At 52.7% G+C, this 13716-nt stretch overlaps 1 protein-coding gene across 2 annotated transcripts in view; it reads right to left on the bottom strand.

Annotated features, from left to right (window-relative positions):
• The window catches only part of RPTOR (regulatory associated protein of MTOR complex 1), a 330129-nt gene that overhangs the window by 166294 nt on the left and 150119 nt on the right, over positions 1–13716 (bottom strand). For both annotated transcript variants that reach the window (XM_041723779.1, XM_041723780.1), the window contains exon 6: positions 4435–4610. In XM_041723779.1, the coding sequence (XP_041579713.1) occupies positions 4435–4610 (176 nt within the window). The remainder of the gene's footprint in view (positions 1–4434; positions 4611–13716) is intronic.

Here is a 13716-nt window from a genome sequence, read left to right as displayed (position 1 = left end):
ATCAATCTATTTTACAGTAAGTCCCACAGCAAATTAAGTAGCGCTGAGTTATAATTTTCAGTACTACACGAATATACCCAGGATGAATTTAAAATGACACTCTGTCACCAATCCAAGAGATAGAAAAAGCCAAGGAAAATATATGTTTCAGACCCTTCTACTACACTGATATACACAGTGAGCAAGGTAATCACCTCTAGAGGGAATAATGCACTGGCTCATTTCAGAATTACTGAAATATCAGTTTCTGAAAACAAGAAAGACTGAAGCAAACCATGAAGAGAAAATCAGAAAACAACATTTTCCAGCAACTACTTCATCAAGTAAGATTCATAAATACACTTGCCACCAAATACGAACACACGCTTCTTGTGCGTAGAAAGCAAGGCTGGAGTACGTGTATAAGCACACGATACTCTCCACAACTGTGTAACGAGCAGTGTTGTTAAAAGCCATCCTCTTATTTACATCGGGGGGCGGGGAGGGGGAGGAAGGAGGCCTGTTTTTAGGGTATTTCCTGACTAGTAGATGAGTACAGCAGTCATCTGCAGGTAAGATCCCGGTTCCATTTTCAAAAGCACGATTTGGCAAGGTAGGATCCGCTGCTGTTTTTGCAAATAAAGTTTTATTGGGACACTGCTGCACGCATCCGTGTACATACAGAGCATGGCTCTTCCAGGCTGCATCAGTGGAACTGGGACCCTTGGGCCCTGCAAAACCTAAACTACTTCCTATCTGGCCCCGTAAGGAAGAAGTTGGCAGACGCCCTCCTAGAGTCGCTCTGAGCTCTCCCACCTTTATTCACTGGAATCCTAAAGTCCTAGGCGTAGGTTAAATAAAACATAAAACACCAATACAGTGAAATCTTATGCAATCATTACAAATGGTGTTTACTAAGAGTTGCCTAATGGTCTAGGATAAATTTATTGTAACGCTAAAGACGAAGTAAAAGAAACCGCAAATGCAGTCTCATTACATCAACGCAGAAATGTCCGTGCAGAGAAAAACACACTGACAGGCAATACACCAAAGAGTTATCACTGATTGTGATAAAATCTTGAATAATCTTTTCTTCTTTTTGCTTTTTTAGTTGGCTTCTACAAAGAATGTATATTCTACTTTAAGCTGGAAAATACTGACTTTCTAAATGAAAAAACAAAACCTGAACCCTATCGGTTTACTGAGTACTACCTACCACACAGTTTTCCTTTCTGCATCTCAGAAAAGCGGTTTCTAACTCAGCTGTTAGATAAACACAAGCGCACGTTTCACTCGACCAGGCTCCTGACGATTATGGTTTATCACAATCATCGGCTCAGGACAGCATAGCAACGGTGCCGTTCGATCTAATTCCAGCTCCTCAGTGTGGCGGAGAGCGCTTTGCTGTAGGAGAGCCTCCCGCCCAGGTCAGACGACGGTCATCTGATGACCACCAGGTGCAGCTCTGGCCTTTGACACCAACGTCCACCTGATGGTGACCGTGTTCCTTTGAGTTGTTTTTCACAACGCTTCCTGCTAAACACTTACTTTTACAAGTTTTCATCACAGCCTGACTCCAAAAACGATCTCAGGCAGCTCCTGAGATGAGGCATCATGTCGTGGGAGGGTGACGGTCCACTCCCTGGTCAGAGGGCCCCTAGGGACCCACTCTAGAATTCTCAAGAGCCGACTGGCGTCTGAGGGAAAGCAGCTTTTCTAGTGGACGCCACATCCCTCCTGACCAAGATGGAAAAGAGAGGGCCAGAGACGCAGGCGAGGAACATCCACTCACTGCACCAGGGGCAGGTGTGTGGGAGCGAGGGTGAAGGGTGTGCGGCCCAGATTCCCTTTCAGGCTCTTCGTGGCTTCTCTTCTCCCTCCCTCCTGTGTCTCCACTCAGCTGCCCCAAAGCCTGGACAAACGCTCCATGAGAGGCCCGCCTGGCCATCCCCAGCCCAGGGTGGGCAGAGGCCCGGAGCCCACCTGGCCCTCGCAGCGTCATTCTGGGGTTGGGATGCACAGAAGTGGGTGGGGCAGGAACTCCCGGAGGGACTGCCTGCTCCGCTGTGGGGGCTCCTGCCCACAGATTCCCACCTTCCCACTCCAGCCTGCGACCAGGTGGCAACCAGATCGGGCTGTGGAAGGGCCTGGGTCCGGCCACACCATCATTCCGTGGACTATCTCCCTACAACACTGCTCTTGGTCACGTGCCCACGTGGACACCATCCAGGTTCTCCCCACCAGTCCTCCAAGTCAAGGTCGGTGGCTCAGCACCCAGAACACCCACATGGGCCACGGGCCACCCCTGGCCTTCACCCCTTCCCACATCTTCCTATGGGATCAGGCTGATGCATGTGTTCACTCTTCTCAGACACGGGCGTTACCCCTGGCACTGCCCGTGCCATGTGCCGCCTGTCTGTGCTGCTCTTCAAACCCTGCCACCTGCTGGGCCCCCGCTGGGCTGAGACTCCTCCACGACGTTCTCCCGCAAGCCCTCGGCCGTCAGTGTCCCCGTCCCTGGGAACATGAGAGCCTCTGGCGCATGCACACGTTCAGTCCTGACCACGCATTGCGTGCAACGCTCAGACGCCTTCTGCCTTGTGTCGAGCTCCCACACACATCATTAATTTTCAGGCCACAGCTTGTCTCCTCAGCTAGACTGTGAACCTGGGAGGGCACACGCTTCTGTGCATCTCCTACAGCGCTGGGCGTAGGTCTGAAGTACACAGTGGGATTGAGACAGACAACAGAATGAGTGAGCTCCTGAGTCCTCTGGACCAGTGGTCTTCCTGTGGTCATGTCCAATGGACCTATAAGGGTTGCCGGCGGCCACCAAGCAGTGTGGGCAGTTACTAAGAAAATTCATAAACCACCCAGGGAGTGAAGACCCACCCTCAACGAGCTGCACCAGAGGGGAGATGGATGACGGCAGAAGCCACGAGTCCTCCTGGCAGGTGGGCGTCCCTCGGCCTGAGCTTTGGCCTCTTCTCCACGTCCCAGGAACGTGGATGTGTGACCTTGAGGAAGCAGCACCTCTGCCGACCTCTCCCTGCAGGCGGGAGAGTCCATCTCTCTGAGTTGCCTGCCCTTCTGTCCTGTTCTCTGTGCCTCCTGCTGCTGCTCTGAGCTCCTCAACGTCCCCTTCCAGCTTGATCCAGGCTGCAGCTGCCCTCCCCTGCCGCAAATCCCACCGTGTTCCTTCTTCCTGCGGCCCCACTGGCCGCGTCTGTGTATTCCTGCTTTGCAGTCCTCCCTCTTGCTTCTAGCATCTTCCTCCCTTCATTTCCCTATCGTGTGCACACACTTGCTGGTGGCCGTTCTGCAGTGTTTTTCTGTGCTGGCTATGCCCTCGGCGTTGACTTCTGCTTCTCAGGGCACAGGGGGGCACATCCCTAGGCAGGCCCTGGCCCAGGTCAGCTGGGGGATGAGCCCAGGCTGCTGAGGAGCACAGTGGGTCACCCCTTTACCAGCCCCTCTGGGCAGCTCCCTCCCTGCGCTCACTGCTTAGGGGTAAGTTGCCCCACAGGATGCTCTCCCTGGGCTTTGGGGATGAGGGTGGGAGTGGCAGAGGGGTGCTGCTCAGCCAGCCCAGCACCGTTAACCTCTCACCCAGGGCACTGCTGAGCGGAAACACTGCTGCAGAGGCAAGGCAGCAAGTCCCAGCTTCGGTCCAAGCAAGCAGCTCGGGCTCTCGGGGGTCTCCCCAGAAGCCCATCACTGCGCTACCCCAGAGTCCACCCTTGTCTCGGCTGCTTCTCTGGGCTTGTGCGTTTGTGTGTCAGGCCGCCCTGGCAAACAACCCTGGAAAATGGCCCCCAGAGCTTCTCCTGCCCCTCCTCAACATGTATTCCTCTCCCAGCTGCCTCCCAGAAGATTTTCGGCAAAACATAAAATGGAAAAGTAGAGAATAAAGGCGGTACAGTAGTCTGCAGCAGAAACCTGGATTTGGAGGACAGAGCTCGCACGTCCCATGGTGGGTCCCGCCACTGGTGCAGGGTCATTAAGGCAAGTTCTACAGTTTGGAGCATCCCACCCATTTCCTCAATCGTGTTCTCGACAGCACTGGACTGCCACAAAGAGCGGAGCAGGAAAGGATCACGGTTTGTTTTACTGCCACAAATAAACTGAAAGATTAAGGTTCCACTCTAGCTCGGGATCAAAGGGCTCTCCTCGTCACGACGGCCTGAGCTCCAGGATGACCAGTGCCGCTGCTTAGGCCACGCTCACAGCTGGCAGGTCGGGACAGGGTGTTCTGGGGAATCACACAACGACAAACGCACACGCCACTGGCCCAAAAGGGAGAGCCCTTCTTTAATTCTCCGTGAGTAAAGCCCGAGCCTCGGGATGCTGAGTTTGCGCCCGTCAGTCGGGTCTGTAAAGCCCAGGTCGATCGCTGGGATCCATGCCACCGGGGTCCCCTGGGGAGCCCCAGTCACGGCAGCAGGAGCCACTTACCAGCGCAGGGCGATTTTGATGGGGGTGGTGAGGCACGACGTGAACAGGTCGGCCGGGAGGTCGGGGATCATGGGCAGGAGCTCGTTGGCCTCACAGGCCGCCAGCTGAATGCAGTTCTTCATGGACGGAGGCAGGGGCATCTGCGCGAGTGGGTGGTTTGGGTTAATGGCAGCGACCTGCGGGGAAGAACAGGAAGAGAGAGTGGCTTAGTGGTCATGGACGACTGCAGCGTTGGCTGGAAACGCAGCCCCGAAGGAAAGACTCACACGCAGGCTGCGCGCCCTCCTGCCGCACGGCCTCGCGCCCCTTACCAAGGTTCCTCCCCGACACCGCCAGGCGAGGCTCCGCCTGTAAGTTGTCTCAAGTGTTTTCTGTGTTAAGGTCCCTCCTTGCACCGTGATTATACCAGCGTTTAAGCAGTATCTCCCTCGGAGTCTCATATCGGGTCTTCGTGTTTATTTTAAACTTCAGTCTTTGGGGCACCCGGGTGGCTCAGCGGCTGAGCGTCTGCTTTTGGCTCAGGTCGTATTCCTGGGGTCCTGGGATCGAATCCCGCATCCGTTCCCTGCATGGGGCCTGCTTCTCCCTCTGCCTGTGTCTCTGCCTCTCTGTCTCTCATGAATAAATAAATAAATAAAATCTTTAAAAAAGTTAAAAATAAACTCTAGTCTTTAGTCCAGCATGACGTACTTTGGTGTGCTGACACGGGAGGATGTTCAGGGTATAGACAGCGGCCACCGCCAAACAGCTGACGGCAGAACCGCAGCAGGGGGAGGCTGGAGACACACGGAGGCTCACTGCCCCGCGGCCGCCCAGCTGCTTCCATGTTCCGCGAGCTTCAGGAGACATTTCAAAACACCCTAACAAGTGTGTATTAACTCTGTAACCAGGGAGGAGGGCTCTTCTGTTTTTTTTTTTTTTTTTTAATTTTTATTTATGATAGTCACAGAGAGAGAGAGAGAGAGAGAGAGGCAGAGACACAGGCAGAGGGAGAAGCAGGCTCATGCACCGGGAGCCCGACGTGGGATTCGATCCCGGGTCTCCAGGATCGCGCCCTGGGCCAAAGGCAGGCGCCAAACCGCTGCGCCACCCAGGGATCCCTCTTCTGTTTTGTTTTAACGCAGAATTTAATTTCTCTTTGAAGCAGGGATATTTTCTCACTGAGACTGTGGTCATAGGGGCCCTGGAAGTGAAGCGTGGGGGACACCCACAGTTTAGGAAGACAGGGATCACGCTGGTTCCTCTCCATTGAGGGTGTGCTGTCCTGAAAATCAGCAGAATTCACCGAAGTCGGGGAGCCTCATGCCCCGAGCCCCTTTGCCCGGCACGTGGCCTGGGACCCCTCCCCAGCGACACACATCGCCAGCACTGCACTCGTGTGGCACTCTGGTCATCCCATCACCCACCAGTGGTTCTGCTGCCCCTTTCAGAAAGACGAAGGCTGAATGTGCGGGGGCCCCACCCTGGTCTGCCTGCCCCGCAGCGGCTCTGGAGGAAGGGTGTCTAGCGGGGCACGGGGCCCAGCTGGGGCACGGAGCAGAGGGCTGTCCCCCGGGAACAGCACGATGGCAGCAGAGGGGGAGTGGATGAGTCATGTCGACTGCAAAGGGGCTCCGAGGGGCTCCGAGTCTCCCACACATCAGCTGCCCTGCGGGCCAGTGTGGCAGGGCAACAGGTAACAAAAATAATGAAAACTAAAACCCAGAAAATGCTGGTTGCATGGGCCCACACGGCTTCCAGGACCGGGTCACCGGCTCATCTACAAACAGCCATGACCCACCTGGAAGGACAGCTATTAGCCAGGGGCCCGAATGCAGGTGGTGTCCATCCCCAGAAACGAAACACGGTGACGGCATCATCCTGCCCGCAGCCACGGGGCCCCAGGGCCAGGGACAACGATGGTGGAGAGTGTGGGCCACGGGAAGGGACCCTTGGGTTACAAGCCCCAGCGCGGCCGGCCCCCTTCCTCTCCCTGTGGACCGTCACAGCTCCGCCAGGGGCAGGAAGGCACAACACGGAGACCACCGCCAGCCGCTGCTTTGTGTCAGGCCTGCACCCGTGGGGCGTGACTCCGTGTCTGCTCCTCTGTCCGTGAGGTTGTCAACAGTGGTCAACCTTCCTCCGAGCTCTTTCCCAGTTACTAGCTCATGTGCTTTGTAAAACGGCCCCATGAAGTAAGTTTTGCTTCCACTCTTAGAGATCCTCCACCATGAGAGAGCAGAGCCCCCAAGGAATGGCATGTGCAACCCACCCCTCGGTCAGTGCCAGGGCCATCCAATGGGCTGCTCCGGTTCCAGGCTGCACCGCCCCTCCGGACCCGGCCGTCACCCCCAGCCCGGGACACGGGCGGGGTGCTCTGGGGGGTGCTTTGCCAGCCAGGTGCAGGGCATTCAGACTAAATGCATGCGGAGCCGTCTTCACCTGCTCGTGTGCAGCACGCGGATGACGTGAGGTGTAATTACTACCGCTGAGCAAACCTGGTTCTTACTCTCAAATTTCTCAAATGGAAATGGAAGGTAGTAAATGGTGTAGTTTTACTGACAACCCATCCTACATCAGGAGCATTGAGCCCAGGATGCAAAATTCTACTAAATAATAAAAAACACAACTTTTAGAGGAATGGGTTTTTTGTAATGGTGGTAAAATACAGGTAACATGAAGTTTACCATTTTAACCATTTTGAGAATACAGCTCAGTGGCACTGAGTACACTCACACTATGCAGCCATCACCAGAGACTAGGTTATTTGTTTTTTAAACTTTTTATTTTTTTAAAAAATTTTATTTATTTATTAGAGAGAGAGAGAGGTAGAGACACAGGCAGAGGGTGAAGCAGGCTCCATGCAGGGAGCCGGACACGAAACTCGATTCCAGGTCTCCAGGATCAGGCCCTGGGCCAAAGGCAGGCACTAAACCGCTGAGCCACCCAGGGATCCCCAGTTTTTTGTTTTTTAAGATTTTATTTATTTATTCATGAGAGACACACAGAAAGAGGCAGAGACACAGGCAGAGGGAGAAGCAGGCTCCCTGCGGGGAGCCCAATGTGGGACTCGATCCTGGGACCCCGGGGTCACACCCTGAACCAAAGGCAGACACTCAACCACTGAGCCACCCAGGTGTCCCGAGACCGGGGTTTGTGAAGCAAACAGGGACACCTGGGTGGCTTAAGCTCAGGGTGTGATCTCAGGATCATGTGACAGAGCCCTGTGTCAGGTTCTGCACGGGGCAGGCTGCCTGAGATCCTCCCTGCTTCCCTCCCACCCCCCCGCCCCCTGCTCTCACTGGATCAAAATAAGTAACACAGCAGAGTCACACTCGAATCCTCCCCTCGCGTCCTGCACTCAGCTCAGCCAGCCAGCAGAGCACCTGCCGGCTACCAGGCCTGCAAACCTCTGGAGTCTGGTGCGCGGCAGGCTTTCAGGAGCGCCAGTGCCCACACGGAGAACGCGAGCAGGGCTGAACTTTGGGGGGAAGACGCAGCCATTATGGACAAAATAGATTCCACATTCTTATTTTCCATTTCAGAGAGAAGTCTGTTTTCACAGGAGAAATCCTAGAGGTTCCTGAGTTTGAGCTTTCTGGTTTCTGATTTGCTTCCACGTTAAGATTCCTCTCTGAAGGAGCTGAGAATGGACCAGCAGGCCCCCTGGCTACAAGCACGGACCCTGTGCCTCTTCCACCCTTGCTTTTTCCACGGAGTGTCTGAAATCTCACGCCCCTTGGGAGTGCAGCACTTTGTCACACCAAGGTCACCCACATGGCACGCACAGGCCCCACAGGGAGGTAAGGAGGTGGGTGGTTCACACACTGGACACCATGGTGCAGTTCGGTGGGTTTTACAAGGCCTCCCGTAAGCCTGCAGGAGTCTGTCCTGTCTGGTCCACAAGGGGCAAGGTTGTGCAGTCTGCACCCTGGGCCTCACCGGCATTTGGCCCAAAGCCTCCGGGGTCCTGGTACAGGAGGCATTCCATGGACGCTGAAGGAGGAAATGGCAGGTACGTGGAGAAACAGCTTTACTCCAAATACAGCTGCTAGAAACGAAGTTCCCATCTCAAAATGGCATTGACAGAAACCCCGACTTCTTCACAAGCTCCTTGCAGCACGTGGTCATTGTATCAACAGGGAGCAGGTGGTCTAGCTGCACATGAGCTGCAGGGACCTGGCGTCAGCTGTTCAGTAGGAAGCATTTGGTCAGGGGCCCTTCCTTCCCACCACACTGCCCGGCACACAGAAGGCAGGTGAAAACTCCGCTTTAGGGATAAGTAGGATGCTAATATTTACATTAAAAAATGGCATTCAAGGCCAAGGATTCCACCAACGAATCACTATTTTGCCGGTGTGCTAACCTAGAAAGACAAATACCTATCTTAACGGATGAGGTATTTCCCACACGTTATTTTGGTTTCGTACTGACCTTTTAATCGAACTCACTCTTTGGAAACAGCCTGCACGTATGGTAACTACCGGCAACTCAGGGAACTCTGAAAAGCCGCCCAGACACCCGCAAGAGCAGCGCCAGCATCACCCAACGCGCACCTTCACCCAAGGGGGTTTCTTCTGGGGAATCTAGAGACTCAAACACATGAAACAATCTCAAGTTTCAAAGCTCACTAGAGCCTTCTGGAGGATTTGGGAAGGGTCCAGAAAACTCTGGAGATGTGATACACAGCAAGCAGATCCAACAGAGACATCTGCTCCGTGTCCCACGCGTGTAGGTCACGCGGAGCTCGTGAGGGCCAGGAAACACTCATCTCTGAAAGCACTGCTGCAGGGGCCGCCGGGGGCACGCCTGCGTCTCTCATTTTCTCCATGAAACTCTGACATCACGCTGCTTTTTCCCAAGGCATACACACACACAAGACACCTCTATAAGGAGATGAAAGTACTGGCAACTTCAGGGGCCTGTAAAAGGTGAACTTGTGCAAATAACATGGACTTGGTAATTGGTTTTGGTTACAGCAACTTCTGTGCTCAACTCAAAGACGCCTGCTTACTGTGGACACCTTGCAAAGTGCAGAGAGACTGAGGTCCGTCAAGGACTCCGGGTACTGCTGACCCAGCTCCTTTCAGAGTGATGCAGCCTCTATCACGTGACACTGTCCTAAAACCAGCAGGTAAAAGCAGCAGGAATTTCTCATCAGTAACGTATATAAGTTTGCATCTTATCAAATACTAAGTAGCAATGTCACAGCCCCTGGTACCCACAGCTGGGGGCCACCAGTTGTCCAGGAGACCAGGAGTCAGTCTTGTTGGATGAAGGCCTCCCTGATGCCCCGGAGCCCTCAGAGCTGCCTGTCAAAGGGCAGAAAAGAGCCTCTTTGTAGCGCGTTTGTCACCATCACCTGGAGAGCTCCTCCAAATGGACCTTCCACTGTGCGAAGTCTTCTAGCTGTTAGCAACTGAACAGTCTCTAACATGCTCTAGAACCATTCTGTACCTCAGTGAGGATGCTTAGTTCGAATCTGCAACCAAATTCTACCCCCAGTGACTCCTACACGGTCAGCAGCCAAGGAAAGGGGGTGCCGAGGAATCCTGCAGCCTTCTACTTCAAGAAGAGAATTTCCATTTGGCTTTGCGAATAGCGCTGCTATGAACACGTGTGTGCACGTGTCTGTGTGAACATATGTTTTCAGCTCTCTTGGGTACAAGCCGGGAGTGGAATCACTGGGTTGCACCGCGGCTCCCAGTGTAACAGGTGAGGAGCCAGCAGGCTCTGTTCCAAGCGGCCGCCGCACCTTGCGCTCCCGCCAGCACGTGAGGGCTCCTGAGTCCCCCATGTCCTTGCCAGCTCTGAGAATCACCCTTCTTTTCTATTCTAGATGTCCTGGTGAGTGTGAAGCGTGCCTCACTGTGGTTTTGCTCTCATCTCCCTGGAAGGGATGATCTCCTCCTACCGTCTGCTGCTGGCCGGGCCTGCCAACATCACGTGCAGTAAGAATGCTGGGAGCAGACAGTCCTGCCTCGCTGCTGATCTCGGGGAGAAACAGTCTCTTACCATGAGTACGAGGACAGAGAGGCTCTCCGTCCAGCTGAAGACATTCTCCGCTTTCCCTAGTTTGCTAAGAGGTTTTTTTTTTTTCCCCTCAAAGATATATATATATATATATAATTCATTCATTCATTCATTCATTCATTCACGAGAGACGCAGAGACACGGGCAGAGGGAGAAGTAGGCTCCTCACAGGGAACCCAATGTGGGACTCAATCCCAGAACCCTGGGATCACACCCTGAGCCAAAGGCAGACACTCAACTGCTGAGCCATCCAGGCATCCCTAAGAGGTATTATGTTTTTAACATGGAAGCATGCTGGATTTTGTCAAATTTTTTTTTTTTTTTGCATCAACTGATCACATGGTCTTTCTTCTCTAGTCTATTGGAGAGGTGAGTCCCATTCATTGTTGTTGTTTTTTATTTTTTAATTAAGCCAGACTTGCATGTCAGGAATAATCCCACTGAGTCATTGAGTATAATTCCTTTCAGAGATCACTAGAACCAATCTATTATTTGCTTGAGGATTTCTACATCTAAGTGTGTGAGAGTGGTTTGCGGTGTTTTGTTTTTCCCTTTTGTCCTGTGGGTCCCCTTCCACAGCAGGGTAACAAAATTCCCTCCTTTTTCCACCTTCTGGGCAAGCTTTGTGCACCCCCCTGGTATGAATGCTTCTTCAGACGTTTGGTGCAATTCTCCAGTGAAACCACCTGGGCCTGGAGACTTCCTTTTCAGGAACTGTTAAATTACAAATTCAGTTTCTTTAGTGGTTATTAGACTGTTCACATGATGTATCGCATCTTGGTCTGGGCTTTTGTTTGTGGTTCTGCAGGAACTGGTCCATATTTGGAAGCTGTCGAATTCCTGAGTGTGAAGTTGTCCACAGTATTCCTGTATTGTTCTTTTAATGGCTGCAGGATCCGGATTCTTCCTTCCTCCCCTGTGTGTTGGTCTTGCCAGAGATTCATCCGTGCTATTGATGATTCCTGAGAAGCAGCTTTCTGCTTCCTGGGTTTTCTCTTTCTCTGTTTTCAATGCCAGTGATTTCTGCTCTTACGGCCACTCTGGTCTTTCTTGTGGCTGCTCCGGGTTCATGTGGTTCTCCTCCCGTAGCTTCCTAAGGTAACGCTGTGGCTGTGGTTCTGGGAGGTGGGGCCCTCGGGTAGAGCCCTCAGGAGTGGGGCCAGCGCCTGGTCAGAGAAGCCCCTTCCATCGAGTACGGACACAGGGAGAAGGCCCCCACCAGCCCACGCTGGCGCCTTCACCTAGGACTCCAGCCTCCGGAGTTGTGAGATGTGCATTTCTGTCCTTCACAAGCCCCCGGCCTATGCTGTTCCGTTACAGTAGCCCAAACGGACTCAGGCAAGTAGGAACCTCTGACCCATCATTTATGTGTTGTTAATTTTACTCCAACATTTTTCTGTTATCTTCCTATCGCTGACTTCTAGGTGATTCTACTAGGGTTGAAGAACATACTCTGCGACTTCAATTATTTCATATTTGTTGAGGCCTGCGTTATGACCCAGGACATGCTCTATTTTGAGGAATGTCCCACGACACTTGACAAGGATGTATATTTGCTGCTGGTGGTCCAGTGTTCAGTAATTGTCAATTAGATCCTTAGGATTGACATTTCAACACAGATGACTGGCTCCAAAACGACGCAGTTTCGTTCCCTCTGCTGCATCCACATGCCTTCCTCCCTGAGCCATGCTGCATGGACTGTTACGGCACACAGCTCGGGAGGAGCAGGGGGGTGAGCATGTCTCCTGGCCTCTGAGCTGTGTGTGTGCAGATACCACCTGTGTGTGGGGCCCCGTCCCCCATGTGGGTGGCAGCCTCCCACCCACCCTGCTCCCCCTGCGTGGCTCTGTGTTTACCTGGTTAATACAGACAGAAAAACGCTGCCACAGAGGCTCTGCTGCCCTGTGCCGCCAGGATCTTTGCAAGAGAGCGTATCTGGCCATTACCTTAGTGTCCTCTGGCTCTGGGCCGGGCTGGTGGTGGGGAGATGCCCCATGAGAGCGGACAGGCCATGCAGACCGGCCTGCATCACAACCCAGAGCACCAGTCAGGATCTGGGCTCTAGAATACTGAGCACATCCTGGTGTATTTTAAAACAGATGAAGTTAGATAAAATGATTAAGCTCTAGATTTATCTTTGGAGACGCTCTCAGTTTTGGCTACAATTTGTACTTTATATTCATGAATCTGGATTAATCATTTTTTCTTTGTTTCTTTTTAAATTTGATGGAAGTTAATCAAAATCCAAACACATTCAATGAATCATGAACATATCAAAAGAAGACAATTAAAGGTAGTTTATTCAGATATGAAGGCACTTATGTGACCACAATTGTAAATATTTCCCGAATGTCTACCTCAATTGAGGCGCCCTTGACAGGCTTACATAACAGATCTAAATTACAGCCGAGGACACCAGTAGAACAGATACTGCAAGACAACATACACCTCGCTGTCCGATTACCCGGTGACACTCGGCTGCGTGTGGTCAGCTGAGGACGCCGCGGGCCCCAGGAAGTGTTTGCAAGGAAGCAGAGGGGCAGTTATGCCCTGAAATGTGACGAACTGCAACACACGCTCCTAGCCCCCGGGTCCACCCAGTACCATCAGCCATGAGAGCTCCAAAACGTTTCATGCAGAGAAATCACTTCTCTTCCTCCCCGAGCAGTCAGATTACAGGCAGGGAACTATAACAGCAGCTGACGGAAGAGATCTCAGGGTTCCCTATGAGCCAGTCCAGCAGAGTCTGGGGGCTGATCGAGTTCTTTCTGTTGCACAGGTGGACAATAGGATGAAAAGTAAAATGCTCTGCAACAGAACATGTGGCACAAATAAAAGGGAGCTGTGCCCACCTAAGATGTGCCAGCAGCAGTGGCCCTGGCATGGGGAGCCCAGCCCTGCTCTGCACCTCCTCTGAAGCCACCTTCCCACTCCCATGGCCCTTCGCTGCCCGGCGCCCACTCACAGTGACAGTCCTGGTGCTCTAGAGGCTGCTTTCTTACCACGGCTTTTCCACGAGCTGTTATGTTTTCTGGTCAGCATAGCAGCCCCCTAAAGCCCACTGGGGGCCAGCTGTCCCTCTGGGTCTTTTATTTCCATAAAGGATGGCTTTCTTCTCCCCAGCCAGGCACTGTTGGATCCCAATTAAAGGGGCTCCTGCTGTATTTGTTTTTAGATTAAACCCACATTCTCTCTTCTATAAACAGTCGAAATGGTAATATTTCTTCTTAAATTACAAATGAAACCCTATTCTGTTGTGTGTGTGTGTGT

This window comes from Vulpes lagopus, chromosome 12, assembly GCF_018345385.1.
Source record: "Vulpes lagopus strain Blue_001 chromosome 12, ASM1834538v1, whole genome shotgun sequence".
NCBI classification, from domain to species: Eukaryota; Metazoa; Chordata; class Mammalia; order Carnivora; family Canidae; genus Vulpes; species Vulpes lagopus.
Note: the sequence above shows the minus strand (reverse complement) of the source record. Positions and strands in the feature narration are given on the sequence as shown.